The sequence below is a fragment of the Panicum virgatum genome, chromosome 4K (genome assembly GCF_016808335.1).
Source record: "Panicum virgatum strain AP13 chromosome 4K, P.virgatum_v5, whole genome shotgun sequence".
NCBI classification, from domain to species: domain Eukaryota; kingdom Viridiplantae; phylum Streptophyta; class Magnoliopsida; order Poales; family Poaceae; genus Panicum; species Panicum virgatum.
Window position 1 is genome coordinate 36,702,355 of NC_053139.1, and position 27,743 is coordinate 36,730,097.

The 27,743-nt window shown below is 53.4% G+C and overlaps 1 protein-coding gene across 1 annotated transcript; it reads right to left on the minus strand.

Moving 5' to 3' along the window:
* Positions 1–23,391: 23,391 nt before the first annotated feature.
* LOC120703780 (protein RMD5 homolog) lies at positions 23,392–26,824 on the minus strand. Its single transcript, XM_039987950.1, has 2 exons — positions 26,606–26,824; positions 23,392–24,814 (listed from the first exon to the last, which is right to left on the minus strand). The coding sequence occupies exon 2, from the start codon at positions 24,774–24,776 to the stop codon at positions 23,604–23,606; it is 1,173 nt and encodes a 390-aa protein (XP_039843884.1). The 5' UTR covers positions 24,777–24,814; positions 26,606–26,824; the 3' UTR covers positions 23,392–23,603.
* Positions 26,825–27,743: the final 919 nt, after the last annotated feature.

A 27,743-nucleotide genomic window follows, 5' to 3' on the forward strand; every position in this document is an offset into this window, starting at 1 on the left:
ACAGGGCCGGCCGAGTCGTGGGGCCGCCTACGCCTCCGGGGCCGGACCCTATTGCTTATGAACGCGAACTTCCTCGTAGATGTTTATCTAAGTCGCATATGAGAACACGGAAATAAAGTAAAGAAACATAGGCTCGAACGCACAAGGCCTCGACGGGCCACACAGTCAATTTAACGAAAATAAATCTCTTATATTCATAGGGTGCGATTACAAAGCGCGACTATGATATATTCACTAATCTATTACATGGGCTTCGAGGCCTAGTTTTCCTACAGGCTACCATCCCCCCCTTGCGGGCCCTCAGGGGCGTCGAATTCGGCGATGGGAGGGATGTCTGCTTCGAGCTTCTCGGCGAGGACGGTGGCGAACTCCTCCGCGGCTGCGTCGGCTTCGTCCATGATGGCCGACGCGGCGTCCGCATCAGCATCATCGGGAACGATGTACCCCGACAACACCCTCTGGAGATCCATGAGGTAGTGTGTCGAGGCCACGGCGAGGGCCCGCAGGACACCGAGACGGAAGGTGCTCTTGACGTGTTCAGCAATCCGGCCGCCTAGCGCGCGCAGGCGGCTGATCACCGAACTGCCGGAGACAGCACCCTCCCCCTCGAGTTCTTGACACACGCTCGCGGCAGTTTGCTCCAGCTCAGCAAACTCCATTTGCGCCGCCGTGAGCGCCGTGTGGACTGCTTCCTTCGCCGCGGACTCGTCCACCACCTTCTGCCTCAGCTCTGGGCAAAGAAAATCAACGTAAGCTATGAAAGGAAACAAATTGACGAAAACTCAAAGGTACTCACCCGTGATGTTCCTCTGTGCCTCCTCCCTCTGGGCTCGGGCAGCCTCTGCGAGCGAGGACAAGGAGTTCTCCCTCTCTTTGAGGGTGGTCCCCACGTTCTGGAGGGCCACCTCCTTCTCCTCGAGGGCCTCGCCCTGTTCCCTGAGGGTCCCGGTGAGCGCAACCACGGCCACCTCCTTGTGGAGGAACTCGGCCTTCTACTGCTCGAGCGATATCCCGAGGCGCTGCAGCTCGGCACTCTGCGCCTCGGCTTCCCGAGCCTTCTCCTCGAGTGCTGCCCGGAGGCGCTGCAGCTCGGCAGTTTGCGCCTCGGCCTCCCGAGCCTTCTGCTCTGCCGTGGCCCTTTGGACGTCCCGCTCACCGGTAACCCGCGATAGCTCCTCCTCTAGCACGTGCTAATGCGCTCCCAGATCCGCCATTTTCGTGTTGGCTTCTATGTTCTTGAGCACCAGCTCGGCGTTGTGTTGCCCGAGCTTGCTCATCTGGGAGTACAGCCGGGTCATCTCGGCGCTCTTTTCGCGCGAGATTTCCCTCAGCTGCTGCAAAGGGGAGGGCGTGGGTGAAGACACATTAAAGTTAAACCGAATCCGAGCAATTTTCGGGGGGAAGTATTTACCTGGCTGACCTGGTAATCCGCATTCTGATGGAGCTAGAAGGTGTGGTCGAGGGCTTGCAAGATCTCGCGACCGACGCTCATCTGTGCGTTCCAGGCTTCCTCCTCCTCTTGCTCCTTGCGGAGGAACTCCGAGTGGACCCCGGACGGGACGATCGCCCCGAGATGGCCCCCCTCGAACGTCCCCGCCTCGAGCGTGCCCGCGCTGGCCAATGCGAACTCGGTGATGTGCATGGCGGCGCTTGCCGCAGCAGCGGGGTCGATGTCCATCGAGTCCCCGTACTCCTCGCTGCTGTCCGGCAGCTCCACCACCGCCGCCGCGCTCCCTTGCGCCATTGGCACGGGCACTACCGCGACGATACCCTCATCCCGAGCCTCGGTGGGCTCCGAGACGGGGGCTCCTTCCACAACTGGCGCCCCTTGCGCCATTTCCTCCTCTGCGATGCCCTCGCCCTCGGCCCTCGAGGGCTCGAGGACGAGGGTCTCCTCCTCTACACAGTCGGCAGGGCGCTCCTGCGCGCCCCCGCCAGTTTCTCCTCCCATATCCGGTCGGGCGGCGCTGGCCGCGTCGCCCTAACCGGCCTCAACTTCAATGACGGCCCGGGCAGCGCCATCGGCACCGCCCCGACCGGTCTCCTCGGCGTCGTCAGCCTGAGCGGCTGCTTCAGCACCGCTCTGGCCGGCGTCGCCCTCCTCCTGTACCTGGTCTTGCTGGGCCGCCTGGGCCCCTCGGGCCACGGCCGCCTGTAGCTTCGCGGCCGCCGCCTCGAGGTCCACGGCAGGCAGGGGCTGCGGCGCCATGTGCGGCGTGCTGCGTGCCCCGGTCTTGAGGGCCTTAGCCGGGGCGAGCTGCACCGCATCCTTGGCGACGGCCCCGGGGCTACAAAATCGAGGAACACAAGTTGAGGACAACAAGATCGAGAAATCGACCAAACACACAACAAAAACGAAACCCAAGTTTACTTACCCGGATCGAGCACTCATGCTCCGCTTCATCGTGGCGCTTCTTCGGGCCCAAGTCACCGTGCCGCCCCTCGAAGACTACCCCGAGGGTGCCCCCCTCGTGTCGGCCTGGTGACTCGAGGCTGCCAGCACGGACGACTCCTCGCCCGCCAAAGCCTTGTCGCCACGGATCAGCACCTGGGGCGCGGGCGTCTCCTCACCGGCTGCCGGTGGGGATGACTCCCGCTCCGCACCCTCGAGGGAGGGATTAGCCGATGACTCCGCCACAGCCCTCGTCTCTTCTGGCACCGCGGGCGCCCCCTCGTCATCGTCCCACTAGTAGAACGGTGGGGGGCTCGCACACGCTGCCGCCCCGTGACTCCCCAGAGCGTGGTCCTCAGCATCCGAGGCCTCCTCCTCGTCCTCCTCCGAGGACTCGGGCGTGGCGAGCCGCGGCTTCCCCTCCGCGCGAGCGAGCTTGCACACCTTGTCGTGCTTCGCCTTCCTCTTCCACTCGACCTTTGCCTCCACCGCGTCCTTCCGCATTTTCATCTTCTCCGCGTGGAGGCGGTTGAAAAGGCGTTGTTCCGGGACCGGGGGCTTCGAGATGCCGCTCCTCAACCCCTGCAAAGCACGCCCAAGATGGAGTCAGGAAAAGGGGGCTACACAACACACAGCGGACTCGAAATCAAAACTTACCAGAGAAATGTACCCCGGCTCGGGTCGCATCTTGATCCTCCAGAGATCCTCGGGATTTTGAGGGAACTCCGCCACCGCGTACTTCGCCCTCCGGGCGGCGGTGGTGTGGGAAAGCAGCTTGTTCGACGTCCTCGAGCCTTCAACCTGGCTCCCGGGAGGGAGCTGGAAGATCGGCAGGGCCCTTTCCACGAGAGGAATCACCCTCTGCCGATGGAAGTTCGCGATGACGGCTGCCGCCGTCAACCCTTTCTTCGCCAGACGCGCCAGCGCGTCGGTGAGGCCCTCGAGTTTGGCTTGTTGCGCTGTGGGCGACACCCCCCAGTCCCACTTCGGCGGTCGCTCCCGGAGAACTCTGTTAGTGAACGCTGGGAGCACGCCCCTGTAGTTCCGAAGGTAGAACCACCCTTGACTCCACCCGGCGTTGTTCGTCGTCATTTTGCTCGAGATGTAAAAATTCCGCCGGGTCGGGCGGACGTGGAGCGTCAGGCCACCGGCGCGCGCGAACCGCCTTGGTTGGCCCCGCGCGTTCTCGACGAAGAGTTCGCCACGGAACAGATGGATCCAGAGGTCCCAGTGGGCTTCGATGCTGAGGTACCCCTCGCAGACGGCGACAAAGACCGCCGCCTGCGAGATGGAGTTGGGGCTGAAGTTGTGTAGCTCCACTCCGTAGTACTCACACAAAGCCCTCATGAACTTGCTGACGGTGACGTCGAAGCCTCGCTCGTGGAGGCGCACGAAGCTCATGACGTAGCCTTGCGGGGGTTTCGGCTCGGTCTCGTCCGGGTGCGGGGAAATCAACGCCGGCGCCCCAAAGTCGGAGTTCCACGGCAGCAGCCGGTCGGCGACCAGTTGCTCCAGGACCGCCACAATGGCGGAGGACTTCCCCCACGGCAAAGGCTCCTGGATGTCCGACATTTCTTCGATTCGAGGGGGAATGTGGGAGCGAAGGCTCTGGGATGGCTAAGGTGCGCTTTCTCTCCTTCTCCTTCCTCTTCCTCCTTTCGCTCTTGGCTACGGGCTCAGGATGCAGGGGAGGCGGAGAAGGCAAAGTGAGATGGAGGCAAATAGCCAGGTGAGCCCAAACAACCCCCTTCTCTTCGTTTTCATTCACCACGACGGGCGGACTTTCCGCCACGACCCAAATCTACCGCATTGAATGCGGTGGAGTTCGCTGTCGCTGACGGCAGGGCCCCACGACCGCGGAGTCTCCCACGCGCGCACGCAGCAATAACTACGGCACGGTAACTGGCGGGCATGGCACGACTGTCGCACTATCCCATCTGCCAGCCGCCGCCCACGCCGCTTCATCTACCCGAGGCTGTCGCCTGAAAAGGCACGCCCGCACCGCACCGCACGAATCGGGCCACGTCGCCCACCACCAGCGGGAGACCCGTGCGCGTGACTCGCGACTCCGCGTTGTTTTCGAATCAAGACGGAATATTCCTTCAGGGGTCCCTTTACCCTCGAAGGAATCGCATTTCGAGGCCTTACTGATCAGGGGTTCGAAGCCTGGCCTTTCGGAGGTTCTATAGGCGCCCCAGATCACCAGAGTCAGGGACTGCAGGGATGTGCAGTACAAGCTACCCTCGAACGCGGAGTTCGAGACATCCTGCGCAGTGTTCAAGGCTAGTCGAGGGTGCCTAGATGGGGGATCCCATCGAGGGAGAGCATCGAGCCCTCGGACCCTATCGAATGGGTCCGAGCCCCAACTAGCGAACCCTCGCGAGCGCTTTATGAGATGTGTCCATGGACCACGAGCCAACCCCTATCGAACGGGGCACGGACGTCCGCTTGAACTACCCGCTAATAGCTCACCGAAGCAGCCATTTCTCACGGCCCGGGCATGGGTAGCATGGTGCGCTTCACCCCTCCTCCCTACGGAAGGGCGACGAGGGTCGTAGTCAAAGTCGAGGGTTCCCCTGAACGCCTTCACGTAGGCCTGGGCTCGGGGGCTCCTCGCACACCATGGTTCAAATCGCACCCTCGAATAAGTCGACGACTCTCAACTACGAAGCTCCACGTATGTAACCAAACCCTCCGCTATTTGCGTGCGCTCTCCTGACGGTTAAGCTGAACGCCGGGTCGCTATACCAGCACAGAGAATGCCGAGGACGGCTGAAAGAGTGTTGTTGCCGGCTGAAAAAAGACGCTGGACGGCCACCCCGGTAAGGCAACCCAGTGGGACAACATTTATAGCCCTTGGACGAGCACAAACTCTCCTCCAAGGCCTCGGGGGCTACACCTGCGGGTGCGCTGACACGCCCCCGCGAAGGAGACTTCACACATATTCGAGGCCTGTAACCCTCTGTATGCCCCAATACCCTCAATCATGCTCCCCATAAAAAAGAAAGGGGGATTTTACTGCTCAATACAAATAAAGATTACAAAGGGTTACCGGCGCGAGGCCGTCGAAAGATACAAACACGTTGCCACCTACGTGGCAATTTTCCCTATCTTGGGGAGGAGCGAGCGACGAAGAAAGGCACCGAGCCCCTGGCTGACGAGACGGCGAGGCTGCTAGGGATGCGAGGAGCAGCCCCCAGGCCACACGGGTCCAATGGGAGGCTCTCCTCGCAAGCCTTCTTCTAGCGTCTCTTCCACCAAAGACCACGCGGGGGGTCAAGCTGGCGGACAGCGCCCTCCGTACCGTCTCCCCGAGAGCAACCTTGTTGCCGGGGGACGATGAGAGAAACAGCTGCCAGACCTGGCGCCAGCGCCACGGTCAGGCGTCTCCATCCCCCTTCAGGCTCGGGGACATCGCAGGAGCAGGACCCCATGGGCCCAATGCTCTTCTGCTGATCCCACCTAAGCTGAGGGATGGTACGCACGCCCACTCCGGTCTTCCCCCACCGCTCGCAAGCGTTCTTCTAGCGCCAAATGCCTAAAAAAGCCAGGCCACCCCATCTGGGGGCCGGTCATAAAAAGGCAAAGGAAACATTACAAGATTTAGGCGATGCTGGAAGAAAGAGCTGGGAGGTTGGAGAGGAAAGGGAACCCCACAACCCCTATTTATAGCTGCGCCAGGCACCAAGCTTCAAGCCTGTCGAAAGGCGGAGGTTTGGATCGCCCGTGACGGCGCGGCAATCCACAAGCAAAGGATGTCCCCGGTCACCGCGCCGAGACACGACCGAACGAAATAAAGTGGAGCTGAGCCCCTGGACGCTAAGCGGTGCAGCATCGGTTCTAGCCGGCTGCCCTCGAACGGCGCGCCGCAAAGCAACCAGGAACGCCGGGGCCAAGGCCCTACGTGCGGGACAGCGCGATGAAAGCACCAGCTGCCAAGCAGCGGGCGCCACCGTCACCCTGGCCCCCCTCAGCGCGCGGACACGTCTTGTCCTTTAAACAAACAAACAAAGAGGCGCGCGCCTCGAAGCTCTCCCCCCGCAGGCGCACTACCCCGGCTGACGAGTTGTCACATCCGCCGGGCAGGCGTTCAGGCGCGTCTGGCGAGTGCGCGACATTGACCGATCACGTCAAAGAGGGAAGTCGCTGAATTACCCTTTGGCCGAATCCCCTGACTCGACCAAAGCCTCGGGGGCTACTGTCGGGTACCACGATTAGGGACATCCTAATCGTAGTACTAAGATCACTCTGAAAAACGCAAACACATGTTAAACAACTGAGCCCACTAAAGCCCACGGCCTGCTTCCCATCTGGAAGAAAGGAAAGGACTCAAAGAAGCCCAGCGTGCGGCCCATTTGCATCCCCCTCGAACCCGCGGGACGATCTCCGCCTCGCTCGAGGGTCCCCGTTGAGACCCCTTTACTGCGCCCTGCATCTCCGCCTCGCTCGAGGGAAGCAAATCTACCCTCGAGCGGGTAAGTCATCTCCGCCTTGCTCGAGGGCAGCGAATCTACCCTCGAGCGGGTAAGTCATCTCCGCCTCGCTCGAGGCCACCCCTCGGCATAAAGGACAAGCGGCCCCGCCGCTCAACCACTCGTTGTCTGGAGGCATTGAATCCCCATCACTCTTCCACAGTGCTCAGGACAGGCGGCGGCAGGCCGCCATTCCCACAGTAGCTGTGACAGGGGTCCCATCTATCACCTCCGGTCACTGCTCCCCCATCCCGGACGCTGTGGCGGTAGTGTGGAACCTGCGACGCGGGACAAGACGCGCTCAGCACAGTCCCCGTCACTATTCTGCCAACTCCGGCCGTCCGGACTCTACCTCATCATACGCATGGCCCCGGGTCCTCCTCCTGCTCGGGAGGGGGTCCGGTGTCGCCACGGGCCCCTCGAAGAGGGATGCCCATCACCCGCAGCCGGAGTCCCGGACCCCCCTCGGGGGGTCCGGGACCTCCACGTGTCTCCCAGATTTCCTGGTGCGTGCGCCTGCACTCCGTCCAGGTGGTTCGGGACCGCCGCGTGCCCCACCCCCACTGGAGCACGCAAGACTTTGACCTACGGGACCCACCGAGCGTCACCGCGCCACATACGGAAGACCGTACCTCCAACAGCGACGACCACGCCGCCCGCAAGGACTGGCAGGACACCGGCGCGATCTCCGTGGGACGAAGGACGATATCCATGACGACCGCCTCGCCGGTCGCCATGCCCCACAGTGTACTTCCTACAGTGTCCGATCATTGTACCCCCGCGATTCAGGGGAAAACGACGACTTCCACGCCCCTACTCATGTACACCGCCCCTCCTTGTGACTATAAAAGGAGGAGACGGGCTTCATTTAGGCTCTCTGGGGCTCTCGCTCTCTCTCTCTCTCTCTCTCGAAGGACACTTAGACGCTTCCGGACGTGATCCATCATCACTTATGCTCCGGCATCCCTATTCGCCACCTTCAACCCCTCTTCTAGCGGAGACTTGGGAGCCTTCCTCCCTCTCTCGCCTCGCTTGTATCCCCTACTACAAGCACTCTGGGTGCAAGATAATACAGTGCCTTCGCACACCCCCTTTGCTGGACGTATGGCCCCGCGGCCGGAACCAAGATAAATCGTGCGTTACTGTGTTGTCTCTTGCATCATCATCTGGGACAAGGAAACACGCGGCATTTACTAGTTGGGATCCGGCCCCCGGGTCGAGACACCGACAGGAGGCTCCTTCGATCCCAACACCTTAGGCAAAGCAAGAACCATGGAGACAGACCATTGGAGCCATGATACTCACTGGTGAATCAATGGTGATGACCTTGAAGCCAAGGATGCACAACAAGACGCTCCGAAGACCACAAGATCAAGATCATCGACATCTTCGGATCGATTCGTAAGAAGTCATTGTTATCATCAATATTCTGCTCGACCTCAGAAAAAAATTGCAGTATATTTTTGTATATTCAAAAGCCCCATGAAGTTTCGGTTCCAACGAATCAAGAATGAAGTCAATCGAAGTTTCCCACAAGAAGTTATGGCCAAAACATCGAAGGTCGTGCACTCTGAAATTTTCTGGACAGCACGCAACGCTAAAGTAAAACGGTCATAACTCTCTCGTTTGGACTCCGTTTAAAGCGAATGACCACTTGTTGCAAAGGTAATTTCATAAACTTTTCAATAGAGCTATATTTTGGTATATGTTCTATTCTGGACGCAGGGGAAAATCCATGAAGGAGAGGCGAAGAGCAACGTGACGAGAACAAGGTGAAGGAGATAAGGATGACAACAATGAAGAGGAGCTTGGGCTGTGGTTTCATCAAGCATACATGATCGAATTCAGAAGGTCAGGACAAAATAGGGCCCCAAGGATGTTGGCAAAGGAAGGCACGAGTGACAACATTCAACGCATGAAGATGTTAAGAGCGAACCACGATGGATTACGAAAGGCGACATCAATACAAGCTGCATGGACAATTCGAATTCTCGCACGAAGGACCATGGCTTCACATCAATGAGAAGGTATGTGAGAAAGTCAAGCTCTATGACTTTAAATGAAGCGCTTTGCGGGAGGCAACCCGTTCATTTTATTTATCTATTTATATATATTAATATGATCGTCTACATTGCACTCTTTAATCGGAATATCAAGTAACATTGTACCATTGCTCTAACAAAAACCACAACTTCATGTTGTTCATTCTAAATGTTATTGAGGGAGCACTTTGTTATTTGATCTTGGGAAACTTGTAGACCTTTTTGTGTGCCTATTAGTGTTTAGAGTCTTTTTATTTGTATCCTTTTAGAGGGAAATATGAAGTGTTGCACCGCTCTTTGATTCTAAACTTGTGGCTAGTTAACTTAGGCTAACTTTTTGTTTTGTTTTAGACCACCTCATCATGTCATATCATTTTGTTCACCCACCTCGTGTTGCATTGCATATCATGTTGTTCGTCTCACCCTTGCATTGCATTGCATGTTGTATTTAAAAAAACTCTTTTTAAACTAAACATTGACTAGCCTCACTTTTGAGATCCTAAAAACCTTAGGAAAACCACTCATAGAGCAATCCTAAAACCATAGGTTATGTTTTTCTTTCAAAAAAAATCTAACTTTTGTTTCTCTCTAGTTTTTTTTTTAAAAACCACCTTAGATAGAATTTCTATACCCAACACTCTCTCTTCAAAATTTTTGTTTTAAGCCATAATATAGGAAACCCATAAACCTACTTCTAAAACCTTGTTAGCTCGGTTGCTTGGTCCTTTTCGATAAATAACCTTTTCATTGACAAAAACCTCACTTCTTATGAAGTGTCGCGAAAGCTTTTTGTCACTCTAAGCAATTGTTTTTGAATAAGCTAGTTGCGGAACGACATCGAAAGGTCCTTTCAACCTTGCTAACACTTGTTTTTGCTAACTTTGCACTTGCACTTTGCATCCATTCCATTGTTCATGCCCTCATTTTGCTAGCTTAGTCTCAATCTTATTGATGTATGCTTTCCTATCCATGTAATGCTTATCTTGATAGCATTTACCTTTTGCAATCTTGTGTAAAAGTGGTGTTTAAACTTGTCTGCAGGCCTCCATCTTTAAGGTCTTTTGACCAAGATAGCAATCCATTTTCCTCTCATTTGCATACACACACCTCCCACTTGCATTCACATACACCCATTAGGTTTAATTTTCACTAGACTAACTATGCCACAAGTTAAGTATCGTAGGGGATGTTTTTGGTTTGTTGGCAATTGTTTCTACTCCCAACTGTCACCTTGGGGGTAGATTGTGCACTTGAATTGTTTTGTAGGCATGACAAAGCGTTCCCATGAATTCGTGATCAAAGAAGAAATCAAATTCGTCAACATCTCCAATGTTTGAGAGCAAGCCCCGCTGTTTTCATCAAATTTTGGACATGGACAGAGATGTACAAGGAAGAAAAGATGATTTTCATAAGCTCCATGAAATTCTCGTTCCAACGCATCCAAGATCAATGAATTTGAAGACCCGTATAAGGAGATATGGCAAGAACATTGGATGTTGCGCGTTCTGAAATTCGTCGGGACAGATTGCAGCGCTGAGATAAAATGGACATAACTCTCTTGTTCGGAATCAATTTTGGGCGAATGAGGACTCGTTGGAAAGGAAAATTCGTGCACTTCGCAATGGAGCAATGTATCAATACATGTTCTGTTCTGGAAATTGAAAGAAAAATTTGTGAAGATGAGGCAGCAATGGGACAACGAGGAATTGAAGGAGGCGACGACGATGTGAAGCAATGATTGGGACCATGACTTAGTACATGAAGAGGTTGAAGGAAATTGAGGCAACAAAGGTGAACACACATTGAAGATGATATTCATACACATGAGGGAAGGACTTCAAGAATTGCAAGATAGTCCATCTTCTCCTTCCACGCCTAGCATCATGCTAAGCATGGGGGAGGATTTCGTGGACAAGGAAGAAAGATCTCATGGAGTAAGATAATCACGGTTGCCACAAGATTCTCATGATTCTTCTTCCATGCTTAGCACAATGCTTAAGTATAGGGGAGGCCGCGCTACACTTCATTACGAGCATCGAGAAGGACGGTAATTCTTCCTCAACTCTCTCTTTTTCTAATGTTTGTACATATATGCCTTCAACCATAGATGCAACATTTCTATATCTCTCCCTATAATAACATGGCTACTAGGAGTACAACCTAGATTTGTTTTTGTTTTCAATGAATGATAACCACCATCACCTTGAGCTCACCACGATGATATTCTTATATGCTCTTGCTTATGGAAAAGTGATGAAAGTTGCTACTTTGTTTTACCTACGCTATGTTGTATATGACTTGACCATTTGCTCTCAATTAAATGGAATTAAAATGATTAAATACCGGCTCTTTTATTTGTGGAGGTTAAATGACTAAATTCTAGACCCACATATTCTATGTTGCTCTTTGTTTAAGTCTACCGATAACCTTACACCTTGTGTTGTTTAATTTAAAAACTTAATTCCTATGCTATCAACATCTGTGAATCTCTTGCAAAGTTCTACCTACCAAAGCCTATACATACATATTCTTTCATGATGAAACCTTTAGATTGCAAACTTATATTTTGATGAGTTGGATTAAGATTGATTTCTTTGGTATGAGACTAAGAAGCTGGTCATTCCATTTTCTTTTGTGTGTAACCTTCTTTTTGCTAGCCTATTTATCCATGCATTGTGAGTTTCTACTTCGGGAATTTTGCAAACCTCGCTGGATATCCACCCTAAACCAAAAAAAATCTTTTTTGTCATTACCTTCTTGACCACAACCCAATTTGAGTATGGATTATTATTTCGACGGAATCAAAAGAATCAAGGGCACCATATAAAGAAAAGTTTTGGGAGACAAGGCTCCCCGGAGATTCAAGAGGTTCTACGAAGAAGAAGGTGAATTTGAGATACTTACCCTAGCTAATTAGTTCTCCCACTATTCATACACGAGGACGAGCATTTGTTCAAGCATGGGGGGATGGCTGGGTAAGTATTCTATGTTATCAAAATTCTTAGGAGAAAAAGAAAGAAAAAGAGAAAATTAGAAAATTAAAAAAAAGAGGAGAAAAGAAAAATGAAAGAAAAAAAAGAGAAGAATAAAATGCTCCTTAGTTCTTTTTGGCTTCATTAATTTTCCAAGTTACTTTGAAGAACTATTCCATACTCAAATCTTCCAACCATGTGCAATCCGATAACGAGAACTTCATTTGTGTCTCGGGATCATCCATTTGCCACTTGCACATGTCCACCTATCTAAATGTGTGTGTTTCATCTTTCTCCCTCTCCAACATTATTTTCCAATGGCCTTTTTGACAAGTCTCAGTAAATCCAATAGATCTCTCTCTTAGTTTGACAATATTTCAGATATAATGTTTTGCTAGGATTGTTTTTACCTACCAAGCTCCACAAAAGCCTTCCACTTTTATATATGAGTAGAATAGGTTGAAGACAATCTAATGTAGGCTTGAGAGACTTGATGAGATGAGTATTTCCATGATCTTTTGCAAGAGAACCTCACTTATGTTTGATATGCATTCTTTTGAAAACTCTTCACGATGAAACAAGGTAAAGGTTTGAAGTTCGCTTAAGTTTGAGAGCATTACATTTATTTATTATTGGGGCTTGTTCTTTAATTGCTAGTCTATCTTCCATAATGAAAAAGTAGCCGGTCACAACATGAACTTAAATGCTAAATACTTGAGAGATCAATATGTCTTGTTATGTATGACTAAGTGCAGAGAGGACATTGAGGGGCCACGCTGATTTTTTTATAAGCAAAGCTCCTGGACTTACTCGAGGACGAGCAAGATTTAAGCATGGGGGGAATGTTGGCGCTCCTTAAGTACCCATTTTATCCCTTGTTTATCCTTGATAATGGCATGAATTTAATATCAAAATCACTAACCGTCCTAACCCCGGCCTAATTATTGGTTATTTTCACATTTGCACATATATTTTGGAGGAACTTCGTTTTTGCAAGTTTTTGACCTATTTTGGAGCATGAAATGATGAGGCCCGTGATCGAGCGCTAACACGGAGAAAGACACAGGCCAAAGCCCAAAGGAAGGACCAAAGCCCATGTTGATTCGAAGCTCATTCATGCACATCCATCCTCCAAGAGAGCCCAAAGGACCATGCCCACAAAGATGAGATCAAGATACTTCGGGATTAAGCAAAGCAAATAAAGATTTAAGGAAGGATTCCCTATCCTATCCTTTCCTCGAAGATATCTCCAAGATAACGACGTCCAAAGGGGTGCAATCGTGAAGGACATAAACTCTAGAAGATGCGAGGAGTCTACACGCGAAAGATGAGACCGAGGCGGTCCCGAAAGAGGGTAGGCCGGCGGGCCTAGGCCCATGAGGCCGGCCGGCCTAGCCCGTTTCTGAGGCGGTTCGGCCTCCCCTTCGACCGGTGGCTTCCTCGGCTTATAAATAGCTTGCACCTTATTCAACTCGCGGAATCCATCCACCCAGAACTCGACGAAAACATAGGGCCAAGACCGGAGGAGGCTGACGGCCGCCGCAAGTCTTCGAAGGTACCTAGGAGATGGCTTAGGCCACCCCTAGCCGCCATGGCCTCCCTGCGAGGTTGTGCCATGGTGGAGTTCGGGAGTCACCCCCAACATTCGTCGGGATATGTACACACACGATGGTGATATCAATCTATTCTTTATTCTAGTTGTCTCGACTTTGGTCTACTTCAATTCATGCTTTCTTTCTCATATGTGATGCATCCATATGGTCATAGTAAGATTAGATCTATTCGTGGTGATTAGTCTATATCTTGCGGATACGTTGAGGTAGCGTGTTTTAGCTAGTTGGTTGATTACCCTGGTGTGGTGACAGCATGGCGGAGGGAAAAATTCTAGCGACGACATGATGTGGAATAGGATCGATGGCGAGTACCATGGGAGTCGTTGCGTGGCCACCAAGAGGAGGAGCTTTGAGTAAGAGCACTTGGTGGGCGTTTGGGGTAAAGCTTTGGGAAACCTTAGGCGTCGACACGCACCTCGCACTGGTGACCTTGGGAAAGTAGGCCGCTTGCGAGCCGCCTTTCTGAGAGATGATTTCGTGTACCTTTAGTTGAGATGCAATCTATGTTTTGATCACCTTTTTTACTAGAACTGTACCTAGAGACGATAGGCCCTAGCTCCTTGGTTGTGTTATCTCATCTACGGTTGTGGGTGCGATGAACACTTATGCTTCATTCATATCTATCAAGTGTTCAGTTTATATGCAATCTTCGCTTTATGTTTAGGATGGGTTCGATAGGTTAGATGGTAAACCCTAGTCAGTTTGCTTCTGATCCACGGATGATAAACCTTGGGGGAGTACTCTAAGGGAAAAGCTACCACGATCCGTGCGCTTGCGGAACGTAAATTGGGGCTCTAAGGAGTGTCAACAGTGCACTGATGCGCCCCTGCGGAGGAAACTTCACACATTTGAGGACCAAAATCCTATGCAGGCCTGCTCGAACGCCTTCAGCAGCACGACGGCGACTTGCCCAGCGGTGGCACCATGGTGCTCGAGGCGACTATGGTCTGCAAAGGCAACTCGGAGTGGCCACCTCACTGCTTCTCCAGCGACAAACCCCGATCTCGGATCAGACTCCTATAACGATGCACCTCAAAGCACCGTTGCACCCCCACCGGGCAAACCAAGACCACCGCGAAGAAGGAGACTTCATTGCTTTTTGCGAATAAAGATTACAAAGGGTTACCGGCTCGAAGCCGTCGAAAAGTACAAACGCATTGCCACCTGCGTGGCAATTTTCTCTGTCTTAGGGAGGAGCGAGCGCCGATGAAGAGCACCGAGTCCTTAGCCGACATTACGACCAGGCTGCTCGGGATTGCGAGGAGCAGCCCCTAGACCGCACGGGTCTGGAGGAATGCCCTTCTCGCAAGCTTTCTTCTAGCTTCTCCTCCACCGAAGACCTTGCGGGGGGCAAGCTGGCGGACAGCACCCTCTACACCACCTCCCCGAGAGGGACATTGTCGCCAAGAGGGACGATGCGAAGAACGGCCGCCAAACCTGGCACCGACGCCAAGGTCAGGCGTCTCAACGCCCCTTCAAGCTGAGGGAAATCGCAAAAGCAGGACCCCACAGGCCCAATGTTCTTCTGCTAATCCCACTGAAGCTGAGGGACGGTGAGCACGCCCTCTCCAGCTTTCCCCCGCCGCTCGCAAGCATTCTTCTAGCCTCAAAGCCTAAAGAAACCAGGCCACCACGTCCGGGGGCCGGCTGTGAAAGGCAAAGGGAAACATTACTAGACTTAGGCGAAGCTAGAAGTAAGAGTAGGGAAGTTGGAAAGAAAAGGGAGTCCCACGACCCCTATTTATAGCCGCGTCGAGCGCCAAGCTTTAAGCCTGTCGTAGGGGGAAGGCTTGGACCGCCCGTGATGGTGCGGCACCCCACGAGCGAAAGATGCCCTCGGTTACCGTGCCGAGACGTGGCCAGATAGGGCAAAGCCGAGCCCCTGGACGCTGAGCGACGCAACATCGGCGCTGGCCGACTGCCCTCGAACGGCGCGTCGCAAAGCAACCAGGGAAAGCAGGGCCGAGACCCTGCATGCGGGACAGCGCCGCATTAGCACCGGCTGTAGAGCAGCAGGCGCCATCACGACCCTGGCCTGCTCAGCACGCTGACGCGTCTCGTCACCAAAACAAAACAAGAAGGGGCGCGCGCCTCGGAGTACTTTTCCTGCAGGCGCACTACCCCGACCGGCGAGTTGTCATGTCCACCAGGCAAGCGCCTAGACGCGCCCGACGGGGAGGCAACGCCGATCGATCACATCAAGAAGTAAAATTGCCAAAATACCCTTTGGCCGAATCCCCTGACTTGGCCAAAGACTCGGGGGCTACTGTCGGGTACCATGATCAGGGGCACCCTAACCAGGGGACTAAAATCACCCTGAAAACGCAAACACATGCTGGGCAACCGGGCCCACGAAGGCCTTCAGCCTCCTTCCAATTCGGAAGAAAGGAAAGGACTCAAAGAAGCCCAATATGCGGCCCACGCACACAGAGCGGCCTATCCGCACCCCCCTCGCTGAGACCCTCGACCGCACCCCGCATCTCCTCCTCGCTTGAGGGTAGCGAGCCTACCCACAGGGGAGCAGATCATCTCCGCCTCGCTCGAGGCCACCCCTCAACGGAAAGGACAAATGGCCCTTCCGCTCACCTGCCCACCGTACGGAGGCATTAAACTCCAACCACTCCTCCACAGCGCCCGGGTCAGACGGCGTCAGGCAACCACTCCGCGCAGTGGCTGTGACCAGAGTCCCGTCCGCCAACTCCGGTCACTGCTCCACCATTCCGGACGCTGTGGTGACACTGTGGGAACCTGCGACGCAGTGCAAGACGTGCTCGGCACTGCTCCAGCCACTGTATTGCCAACTATCCATACCTCCTTCAAACTTTCCCTTCCGCGGAGCCCTCGAACGGCATGGGCACGACCCTCGGAAGTGGCTCCGACCTTGACCAGGACAAGGCCCTGGCCTGCAGGACCCTCGGAACGTCGCCACATCACGCCTGGAGGACGGTACCCCCTACAGTAACGACCACGCCACCCGCTGGAGCAACAAGGACGCCGGCGCGATCTCCACAAGGCCAAGGACGACACCCAGGATGACTGCCACGTCAGGCGCCATACCCCATGGTGTACTTCCCGCAGTGCTCGACCACTGCGCCCCTCGATTCAGGAAGAAGACGATGACTTCCACGACCTCCTGAGCATGTACACCGCCCCTCCTTGCATCTATAAAAGGAGGAGGCGGGCTTTATCTTGAAAAACCGGGAGAACACAACACTTAGCACCACTCACATAGCACATACGCTCTTCTGAGCCCTGATATTGGCACTCGCCTCAATCAACTTCTCCTCTAGCAGAGACCTGGGAGCATCCCTCCCTCTCTCACCTCGCTTGTACCCCCTACTACAGGCACCCCTGGTGCAAGACGGTACAGTGCTCTCGCACACCCATTTGCTGGACGTACGGCCCCACGGCCGGAACCAGGATAAACCCGTGTGTGACTGTGTCGCCTCTTGCATCAACCATCTGGGACGAGGAACATGCAAAATCATCACTAGTTGGGTCCCGACCCCCGGGTCAGGACACCGACAGGCTCCGTGCGTCTCCGAGCGGCAGGAGGACGAGGCGTGGCCGCCGCGCCGCGCACGCTCCGCCCGTCCGAGCTCGAGCCTCGCAGCCGGAGATGCGCGGGGGCGGGGGCGGGGGTGTTGGAGACCCGCGGCCAGTGCGGGCTGCATCCCGCCGCGGCCGCCGCGAGCTGGACGAGGGAGGGACGAGAGAGGGAGAGGGCCAGCTCGGCACAGCAGAGGGACGAGGGAGGGAGGGCGCGGAGCTCCTCCGCCAGTGGCGGCGCGGCGGTGCTCGCCAGCCCAAGGCCGCCGCGGAGCTCCTCGGATTCGCCGGCGCTGGCCTCACCGCCCAGCCCCGCTGCGGGCGCTCCGCCTCGTCGCGCCAAGGCCCACTAGCCCCGCCGCGGGCGCTCCGCTCCGCCCAGCCTCGCCGTCGCGCGACTGACCCCGCCGCCGGCTCGCCACGCGTGCGCAGGGAAGGGCGAGAGAAAAAGAGGAGGGAAGGTCGCGGCCGCCATGGCCTCCGCGCCTCCGCCACGGCTCCGCCCACACGCCGAGCTCCAGGGGGCGGCTGCCGCGAGATCCAGGGCCTGCTCATCGGGGATGCCGCCAGAGCTCAGCCGCCGCCCCGCACGGGCTTCCCCGACGAGTCGCGCCGAGATCTGGCGCCGCCCCGAGCGGACGTCCACGGCGCGCCGGGGGCAGGACGGGCGCCGCCGGGGGCCAGGGGCCATGGGGCGTGCCGCGATGAGGAGGCCCGCCGACCACCCCTGCTTCGCGCCCCGCCCCTCACCGAGGAGGATGGATGGGGCGGGCGCCGGCCCATGCCTCACCGGCGACGGAACCATGGCGAGGTCGCCGGGGGCGCCGAGGTCCAGATGCGGTGGGGAGAAGAGAGAGAGAATGGGAGGAGGAGAAAGAGAATGGAAAGGGTAAAAAGAAAGAGATAAAAATATCTGACGTGTAGGTCCTGTGGCTAGTAGTTGGTATAGAGGGTGATATAGAGGATGAATGGGTGCGGAGAAACTGAATATAGAGAAGAGAATATTGATGACTAGGACAGAATATTCTGTTTAGAGAGTGAATTTGGAGTATGACGAGTGCGGATAGCCTAAGGTTGTCCGCAGTGGGAGCGTCTATCCCACGCGGTAAGCCGTTTGCAGTTGTTTTTTGGCGCAAAAACTACCTGCAGCGGGGATCTGTAAATGATGCGCCAAGTTAGCACTGCTCCTTCCGTCGGCAACTTCTAGCGTTGCTATGGACGGCGCGCTATCGCCGACGTGGCACGGGGCCCGACCTCCCAACGCGCGCGCACCCAACCAACACAGCTCGTCGCTGCCGCCAGGAGAGGAAGGGGGACCGCGGCCGAGCTCCGCCTGCGGCGCCGCCAGGGGACCATGGCCACCCGCCGCCAAGCTCGAGCCCGCTTGCCACCGTCCACACCGGGGAGAGCCGAGCTCGCGCCGTCCGCACCGCGGACGCCCCTGGCGCGGAGCTCCGCCAATGAGCCGCGGGAGGAGAGGCGACGAGCGGGTGGCTGGCGGGGGGAGGACCACCGGCCGCGAGGAAGGGATGGCGGCCCCGCATGGAGGAGGAAGGCGCCGCCGGCCACGAGGGAGGGAGGGCGGCTCCGCTCGGCCGGCGAGCTCCGCGACGAGGGGGCACCTCTGTAAGGATCACCGGGGTGTCCGATCCTAGAGGGGGAGGGGGTGAATAGGGTCGCTAATCGCTTTTCTATCCTAGGGCTCAATCTAATTGCATAAGATAAACCTAACACGTTCTACACATGCTAGTTATGACTAAGGTTTATCTATGCTACCCTCTACTTACCCCAAAAGACTTGCAACCTATAGCCAATCCTAATCAAACTAACTAGGAAAGTAAAGGTAAGCAAGAAAGAGTAAATGTGGAAACGTAATGCGGTAAGGGAGAGGATATGCAAACTCCCGTGAAGACACCAAGACACACGATTTAACGTGGTTCGGTTAGGACACCAAAGTCCCTCCCTACGTCCACGGCCACTTGCTCACAAAGAACAAGTGGGATGCCGAGTCTCTTCGCTTGATCACCGTCTTGCCACGCCTCGAAGGCTCCCGACAAGCAAAGGCTAAGTGACGCCAAGTCACAAAGACGAGGTCACCGCCACCGTCTATCTCGAAGCGTCACCACGGCACCGTCTTCACTATCTTGGAGCTTTAACACCAAGTAGGGGCCTCCTTCCCCGCACAAAGTGTCGTTGCCACTCCACACCAAGTCGGAGGGTCACACGACGAGTACACAAGTTGCTTGCCGCAGCAAGACTTTCTCTCAAGCTAGTTCTCTCAAGAACTAAGCCTAAACAAGCACTAAGCACTCTCACAAGTGTGCTTAAGCCTATATGATGTACAATGAAGCTCTATGGTGGTTGGAGATGATCTTTAGCTCTTGTATACTTCCTTGAACTCCGCACTCTCAAATGACCCGGCCTTGGGGGTATATATAGGCAGCACAAGCAAATATAGCCATTGGAGAAAAAGCTGCCAGAAAACTGCGTAACGCCGGTTAATCCGACGTACCCCAAAAGCCATCATCGGTTTAACCGGTGTATGTAAACTGCTACGTGAAAAACTAGCCGTTAGCAATTAACCGGTGTATCGCCGGTTTAACCGATGCAATCAACCGGTGTATGTAAAATTAGCGTCGGTTTAACCGGTGATTGTAACTTCTTTACGTTCCTCCAAAAACCACCTCTCTGGACAACTGAACCGATGCAATTGACCGATGCATCGTCGGTTCAACCGGTGTATGTATTTTCATCGGTCTTCGTTTGGCAATGCACCGACGTATGCATTTTCTTCAACGTCGGTTAATCCGGTGAGTGTATCTTCAGTTTCCAGCTTCTGGACAATTACACCGGCGTGTGTCTTTTCCTTAACATCGGTTTAACCGGTGTATTGAATTTCTTCACAGTCTCTTCGAGCCTAGCTGCGCCTATCTTCTCTTTGTCATCACTTGAACCTAAAAGCCTGGGAATGTTTATCTTGACAATCATATTAGTCCAAGTGTTGTGTGTGTCATCAATCGCCAAAACATTATATTGAAATATGGCATGAGAGGCCATTTTCGCTACAACCTCCGCTCGAGGGAGGGAGGGTGGCCCCACGTGGAGGAGGAAGGCGCCGCCGCCGCGGGGCCGCAGCAGGGGCGGTGCAGATCTCCAGCGGGCCGTGCATGCCTGCCGGAGCCCCACCACGCCGCTACCGGCCGGACCCGCTGCTTGCCGCCGCCGGGAGAGGAAGGGGGAGCAAGGAGGAGAGGGAGGCCGCCGGCGCCGGCGCCATAGGAGGGGCGCGCGGATCCGGCCGAGCGCTCGGGCCAGCTCGATCTGTGCCGCCATGGGAGGCCGCGAGCTCCATGGTCATGCCGCCCGGAGGAGGAGAGGCTCGCCGGCGCCCAGCCACCCCGCCACGCACCTGCCCGTGCCCGCCGTCGGCTCGCACGCGCGCCCTCCCGCGGCTGCCGCCGGCACGCGCATGCGCGCCCGTAGCCGTGGAGCCATGGGGGCGGCGGAGGAGCTGGGGGGTGGCTCGACTCCATCTCCACCCCACGAGGAGGTGCGGCCGGGGCACGGCCGGGAGCCGCCATGGTGGGAGCCTCCGAGGTCCTTGAAGGCGAGCGCGAGCTGGAAGCCGCCGAGGCGGAGCCTGCGGTGCTTCCGGCGCGAGCGCGCGGGCGGGCAGATGTGCAGCAGCATGATGGAGTCGCCGGCGCGGATGAAGTTGCCGACGGCCCATTGCAGTGCGGCGTGGGCGGCGGCCGCGTCCTCCACGACCACCACCACGCGCTGGCTCTCCATTGCACGCAGCAGCGCCGCCCTCCCCCTCTCCGAGACTCCTGATCGAAGCCGCCAAGAACTCCCTAGCTGCTGCTGATGATGGCAACAACTAATTCAGCTCCATCTCTACAGCCATGGAAACCAAAACGCTCGAGCGTTGCTTTTTTCCGTGGCCTCCTTGCTTCGCAACTGTCAGGAGAAAGAGGAGGGTGATGTCGGCCACCACGGGAGGAGGAGCACTGCTGGACTCTCGCCAGCGCGGCGAAGCTCGAGGCCCTTGCCGCCGGTGCGCAGGCCGCCGCGGTCTCTTGCGCGCACCGGCCGCCGCGCGCCTGCCGTTGCCCGCACGAGATAGAAGGGAGAGGGAGGGGCGCGCCTGGCCGGATCCCGGGCGTGGCTCCTCAGCCCGGCCACCGGCAGAGGGAGGGGCCGGAGAGGGAGGGGCTGGCCGGGAGGGAGTATCCGCCGCGCCCTGTGCGGATCCGGCCGGGAGGGAGCTCCGGGCTGCTTCTCGCGGCGGTGCCGCGGCCTGAGCATGCATGCTCCGCCGGCAATGGGGCCGGGAGCACCGGAGAGAGAGGAGGGGAGAGTGGGAGGAAGGGGCCATCGGGACTCGGGATGGGAAAAAAGTAAAAAATTCTGATATGTGGGTCCCGCAGCCGGTAGTTGGTACAGAGGGGAGATTTTGAGAATGGATGGGCGCAGAGAAACTGAATATAGAGTAGAGAATCTCAATGTCAGGATAGAATAGAAATATTCCGTTTAGAGAGTGAATTTAAAATACGACGAGTGTGGATAGCCTAAGGCCCTGTTTAGTTCTTTACATGTAAACGCAAAAAAGTCGTAAACGCATTAAAGTGAAAAGGAATCTTGCTAATTTGAAGTACTAAATAAAGTATATTTACAAAACTTTTTGCATGTTTGGGCTGTAAATCGCGAGACGAATCTAATGAGCCTACTTAATCTATGATTTGCAACAGTGATGCTACAGTAACCATCCGCTAATTATTGATTAAACATGGATTAATTAGGATCATTAGATTCGTCTCGCGATTTACAACTCATCTATGCAAAAAGTTTTGCAAATAGACTTCATTTAGTACTTCAAATGACCAATTTTCCTTTGCAAAATGAAAGACCCTAAGCTCTTTTTCTGTTCCGCACACATGGGAGGAGGTCGACATGCCCATTTTCAGCACCGACGTCGGAGCTCGAGCTCGCCGATGAGCCCTCACGACATCAAGCTTGTCTTCCTCCTTGTGTCGCGTTGTCCGCCTGACCGCCTGGTTGATCTCGTCGACTCGTCCTCACCCTCCAGACACTCCCGCTGCTGGGGTGTCGGCCCTGGCGGCAGGCGGCGAGGTCGGGCGGCGGCGGCGGCACCTGGAAGCGGCGCAGGGATGGGTTCTGGCTCGGTGGCCGCGAGGGCTGGCAGAGGCCGAGCGCCCGAGCAGGTCCCCGTGGATCGGTTGGGTGGGGCATCCTCTGGTGTGCTTGGTGGGATGGGGAACGAGTTATTGGCAGGGGTATTTTGTTCACTCTTAAATATTTTTTGTCATCTATTACATAAAAAGTAATATATTTTAGCTATAGTGTGTGCTAGCAAATAACTGTATTTGAATGGTGTCCAACGGCAAAGATCAAATTGAGTGATCTCCATCAGCATCAACAATGAAGAATGTCCACCAGCGAAATTACCCAAAGAGAAAATAGAAGAGAAAAGAGAACGGCCGTCTCACAAAACGTTGACCAAAAGCAGGCACAATGCCTTATTTTGGCAGTTGGCCACAACTCGTCCGCTCTCATCATTCCACGTTTGCAGTTGTGAGCTAGCGCGTGAGACACCTGCGAGCCAACGCAACGTCTCTATTAGCCCTGCTCTAAAGTCTACTTTTCTTGTTTGAATGCATATGCATTTATTGAGAATCTAGAAACTAAATAAACAATATGAGGTACAAGATCGTTTCTTAGGACAATTTATATATGAAATTAGAATATATTTTTTTGGAACGGAGGAAGTAGTTTGCTTAATTTTGTTGTAAGTTACCATATATATAAGAGACATTTGAATTTGTACCATTAAAAAATCTCAAAGTTAGATATATATCATTGTTATCTCACTGACATATAGAGCTCCCATGAGACAAAAACATGTGGATCGCGATGATATATATCTAACTTTAGAATCTTTTAATAAATCTAATTTTTCCTATATATAAATGACCCCCACCCCCCAAACAAAAAAAGTCTCTTAAGATTCAAAACCCTGACAATCGGTTTTGTTTTTCGACAAAGTTCGTCATTAGTTGACATATGATGTTAACTGTCCAACTATCAAAAGACCCAAAACCTTGCAATTGGCTGGTTTATGTCTGCAGGCTTTCACCAATTGGCAGACATCTCTCCACACTTTTTTTTCCCGGCAGAACGAGTCATGAATAAACATTGGCAAGGCCAATTCTTTCCCGTTTATCAATATCGGCTTTGGCTAGCCAAATTTTGGTCGCCCCATGGTTCAACAACTTACATTGTTGCAGCATCACGAGCCCGCGACATATTCCCAGACCATCCCCACTTCACTTGCCCAGTAACATTATTAAATCCCTTGAACCACCAGATGACATGAACATACTGGAACTTGCGACTGTACAGATTAACATCAAGACGATACTACATGTTTAACCGAACACACATGTATATTACAGAGTACAGAAAAGTTATTTGACAGGTGTGGCAGGGAACGGGAGGGAAAGCATGTATCAACAGGTTTGCACAGCCATAAAAGTTGACGCCTAGAAATGCAGCTGCTTGCAATGTGACGCGACGGCCTCTGAGGGGCAGTAGGGGCATTTGAAAGGCCTGGAGCTGCTCTTTGACAGCTTCATGATGGATTGCTTCGAGACCACATGCCCACAAGGCATTCGCATCGGAGGGTTCTCCTCAGTAGATTGCTCCCTCAGCACCGGGCACACGAAAACAGAGTGGTACTGGAACTGTGGCCCGATGTCTATGGGGACTGGGAGCTGCTTCATCACTTGCCACTCCTGCTTCTTTGCAGCCATGACTTGCGTCAGCTTCAGTAGAGTTGGTAATCCCTGAAAACCAGCAGATACTGCAACACTCAGTGGGCTCTCCCTAGACTGGCCCAGAAGGCTGCAGAATTGATGGGTAAGCTCCTCAGCTAGCTTATCCCAATGCGCTGATGACATTAACTCGGAATATGGGGATTGATCCAGCCGACCAACCCAGAGAATGCAAGCCATTAGCTTCTGGAATTCTTCCTTGTGCACAGATGCAAAGGGTACCAAGTGAGTCCGGGCATATTGAATAGCCTCTTCCCTAGCCCCATCCCTGCTTCCTTTAGATAGTATCTCAACAAACTGAAGCTGATAGAGCTTGAACTCGAGCATAGATCCATTCTGCAGCAGCTGGTCATGGTTATTGGCAGCCCAGCTGAGGGCAGGCTCAAGGTTTCTCGCTTTCATTGCTTCAAGGATACCATACATCTCCTGAAATGATGACTTTAAGGATGCTCCACCTGATTCCCCACACTCACGGACGAACATGTCACCAAGATCAAAGAGGCCTTGGCGGTAGAAATGATTCGCTATGATGTTATTTACCATATGAACCTCAAAATCCACATTTCGGTATGCCTTCGATATATCTGGATTAAAAGACTTCTCAAGGAGCTTGAGGTATTTGCTCAGGGCAACATTAAGCTCCTTTTGACTGCCTTCAAGTTGGTTTAGTGGTGCCATTTCATTCAACTTAGCTTTCAGTTCTGCAAGGATGGTTGTATGGTCAACATTCCCAGTAGAATCTGTATTCATCATCTGCAGCTTGACAATTGCCTGCTCAACTTCATTCACTAAATGATCAACAGCTTCCAGAGCTTTAGCAGAAGATAACGCACGTTTCTCAGCAACTCGGTCAAATCCTTCCCTTAGGCTGTCAACCTCCATTGTAGCGCATCCAACTTGGCACAGCTTTTCAAATTAGCCTGCAGATGTGATCCACAAACCATATGACCAATTAATTCATTAAGAAAATCACTAGCACGAAAAACATTAGAAAGATGCATGAAGTCAAACTGCTAGCTGATCACTATGCTGTTGAAATGAACAATTATCGCATATTAAACCAGTGAGAATTACAGAAAGATTAAATATACATGGAAGCCAGCCCAAAGCCTGACTGAACTTGAGTCTGTCTATACATGTCAGCAGATAGGACATAGGCATATAGATATATGTGCCTGCTATTAAACAGTAGTTTTCAAATCACATTAACCCAAGAACTAATATGTCTTCATGAAAAAGAGTAAAGAGTTACTAGACAGATAATAAAGCAATAAAGATCAATTGTCTTCAGGCTGGGCAAGGCAAGGCATAGTAAACCAACCCCTTCTATGTGATGACACAAACATCCAAAGAAACAGCAAAGCAGAAGGAAAAAAGAAAAATGAAAAGGGGAAAGAGAAAAGGGTTGCTGGGGACAAAAATGCTTTGCTGTTTTGTTATAAAAAGAGCAAAGGGAAGAGAACCCCAACAGTAGATATGCTCTAGGTCTAGGCTTTCCTTGATGAAGTGCCGTCCCCCCAATGCGACGCAGCATCACCACTGCCGCCACTCTATCCTGCCTTTCACGAGCAGCCCACCACTCAATCTCCCTGTTTTCCCCCTGTGCCAGGCTGCCAGCACCTCAGATCAACCATAGCCTCCGCCACACTCCAAGCCGCCACCCCTACAGCTGACTGGAGCAAGTGTTGTGCATCTCACTGGCGCCAGCAAGGATGGCTGTGTTTGGTTGGCCTTCCTTGATTTCCTACCATTCTTCCTTTCTTCAGTGCAATACTTTAATAACAGTTATAACTTATAAATACCAACTGATTCCTAAGATGGCCAAATGGACAGGTTGTAACTTGTAACGGAAATAAATTCCAGATGAATCTATGATTAGCAGTATACTCAGCAGCAGGAAACTAGATTAGCTTTACAATACAAGGTCCACTCCATGCAAAAACTTTCCAAAACAGAATCATTACCGGTTGAAATTTGAAAGTCCTAGTTGTCATGACTAATACTTTTCCCATAAGTGCAATACATTTCGCGTCCACATGTCATGGGCATGGGACGAGTCGTTCTTGTATATAAGCATCAGTATGCTCCAGTAAACCCTAAACATGACCGCAATACGTCTGTGCATATATCAATGACGCCCACGGTCCATGAAACACCAAGCGTGTGGTTTCATGAGCTGCCTCACTAAAAACACAATGCACGGCTTCGCCCAACAAAAGTGCAAGGTTTATCCCCTCGTGGATCCACACCCCCAAGTGTGTGCAAGTCCGGAGGCGGTGCTGCTCCCCAAACATCCCAACATCAAGCGCTCGACTAGGTTCCTTTCTTCAGATATCCATACCCAACCCCCAAACGAAGTATGCAAGGAAGCCACGGACAGGCGGGGGGACTGGCAGCCAGGCCGCAGATTAGCACTCCTCGCGCCGCCCAACCCAAACCCGCAGAAGCCGCATCGCGCCGGCAAGGGCACCGCCCGGCGCTTGCCGGCGGGGCGAGAGCTAGCCGCCTCCCCGCCCCTCGCGGACCGAACCCTAGGGGAGCACACGCACGCCGCGGCTGCCAGCACGAGGCGATCTGACGGTGGTAGACGGCGGCCTCCTACCCCACCTACGCACCCCGCGCGCTCGGCCTCCGGATCGAGCAGCCTACACGCCTGGATTCGCGAATCGGGTTGGGGGAAAAAAAGAAAGGAGCGGCGGGGCCGGACGTACCGATCGGGTGAGCGGGCAGGAGCGGCGCGGATCTCCGGTCGTGCTGCGGCGGGCGGGGCGGAGGAGGAGGAGGAGGGCTGCGCCCCGCCTCGGCTCAGCGGCGGGCGGGACGGGGGCGGAGGCCGGCGGCGCAAGCGTGGCGTGGAGGCGTGGGCGAGGAAGTAGTTGGGTGAGGAGGAGTCTCGCAGCGGCGAGAGACGGAGGGAGGGGGCCAGCCTGACTGAGGGGTTGGGTGTGATTGATTGATTGGGAAATTTTTTGTTTGTTTGGGATGGGGCGAGTTCAGGTTCGGCGAACAGGCCCAGTCGCCTAGACCTCTCGTCTTCTCGGGCTACACTCATCTTAGTCGAGGCCCGCATGATAGTTTTAAATGGGCTAAATTGCATTTGGCCGCGAATGCTCAACCACAGCCACAAAGAGTAAGAGACATATAAGAAATACCGAATAGATAAACGAAATTTCTCCCCCTAAAAAAAGATAAACGAAATTCCTAAATAACACTCAAATGTAACTTTTCATCTTAAATTCGGATCGCCTATTTTCTGGATATTTTAGATTCCGAGCAGCATTTTCGCATGAGTTGCCTGCGGCATAAGCTTCGAAAACAGAGAGCAAATTGGCCAGGAATTTGGAGCCTGAAAAGAATGGAGCCCAACCTGAGCTCAGCCCTTTTTACCTCTCCAACTATCGCAAAATCTATTTTTCCTCCCTCAACTATAAAATCGGACAAAGTTGCTTCTCATCTCTTGAAACCGGACACATGACATGACCTCCTAGGCTGTTTTCTTTATTTGGTTTTTCGCCTTTTCTTTTATATTTATTTTGGCTCAATCTTTGAAAATTATAGTAAATCATAAAAAATTATAAAATGGTAAATCCAATTTTGTTGAACTTCACGTGAGTAGATCTATGCAGTAAACATATGATATGGTATGCTTTAGTATAAAGTTTTTGTTATACATTTTGATATATGTAGCTATAGTTTTTATGATCCAATTATAGTGGTATAATCATTACATGATTTAGATGTAGTAAAAACTCCATACTCATTGGATCATATATGGCCGAGTTCTATATTTGTCTAGATAAATCTATATATAAACCTATACATATCTATAACTCAGGCATGCATATCCGA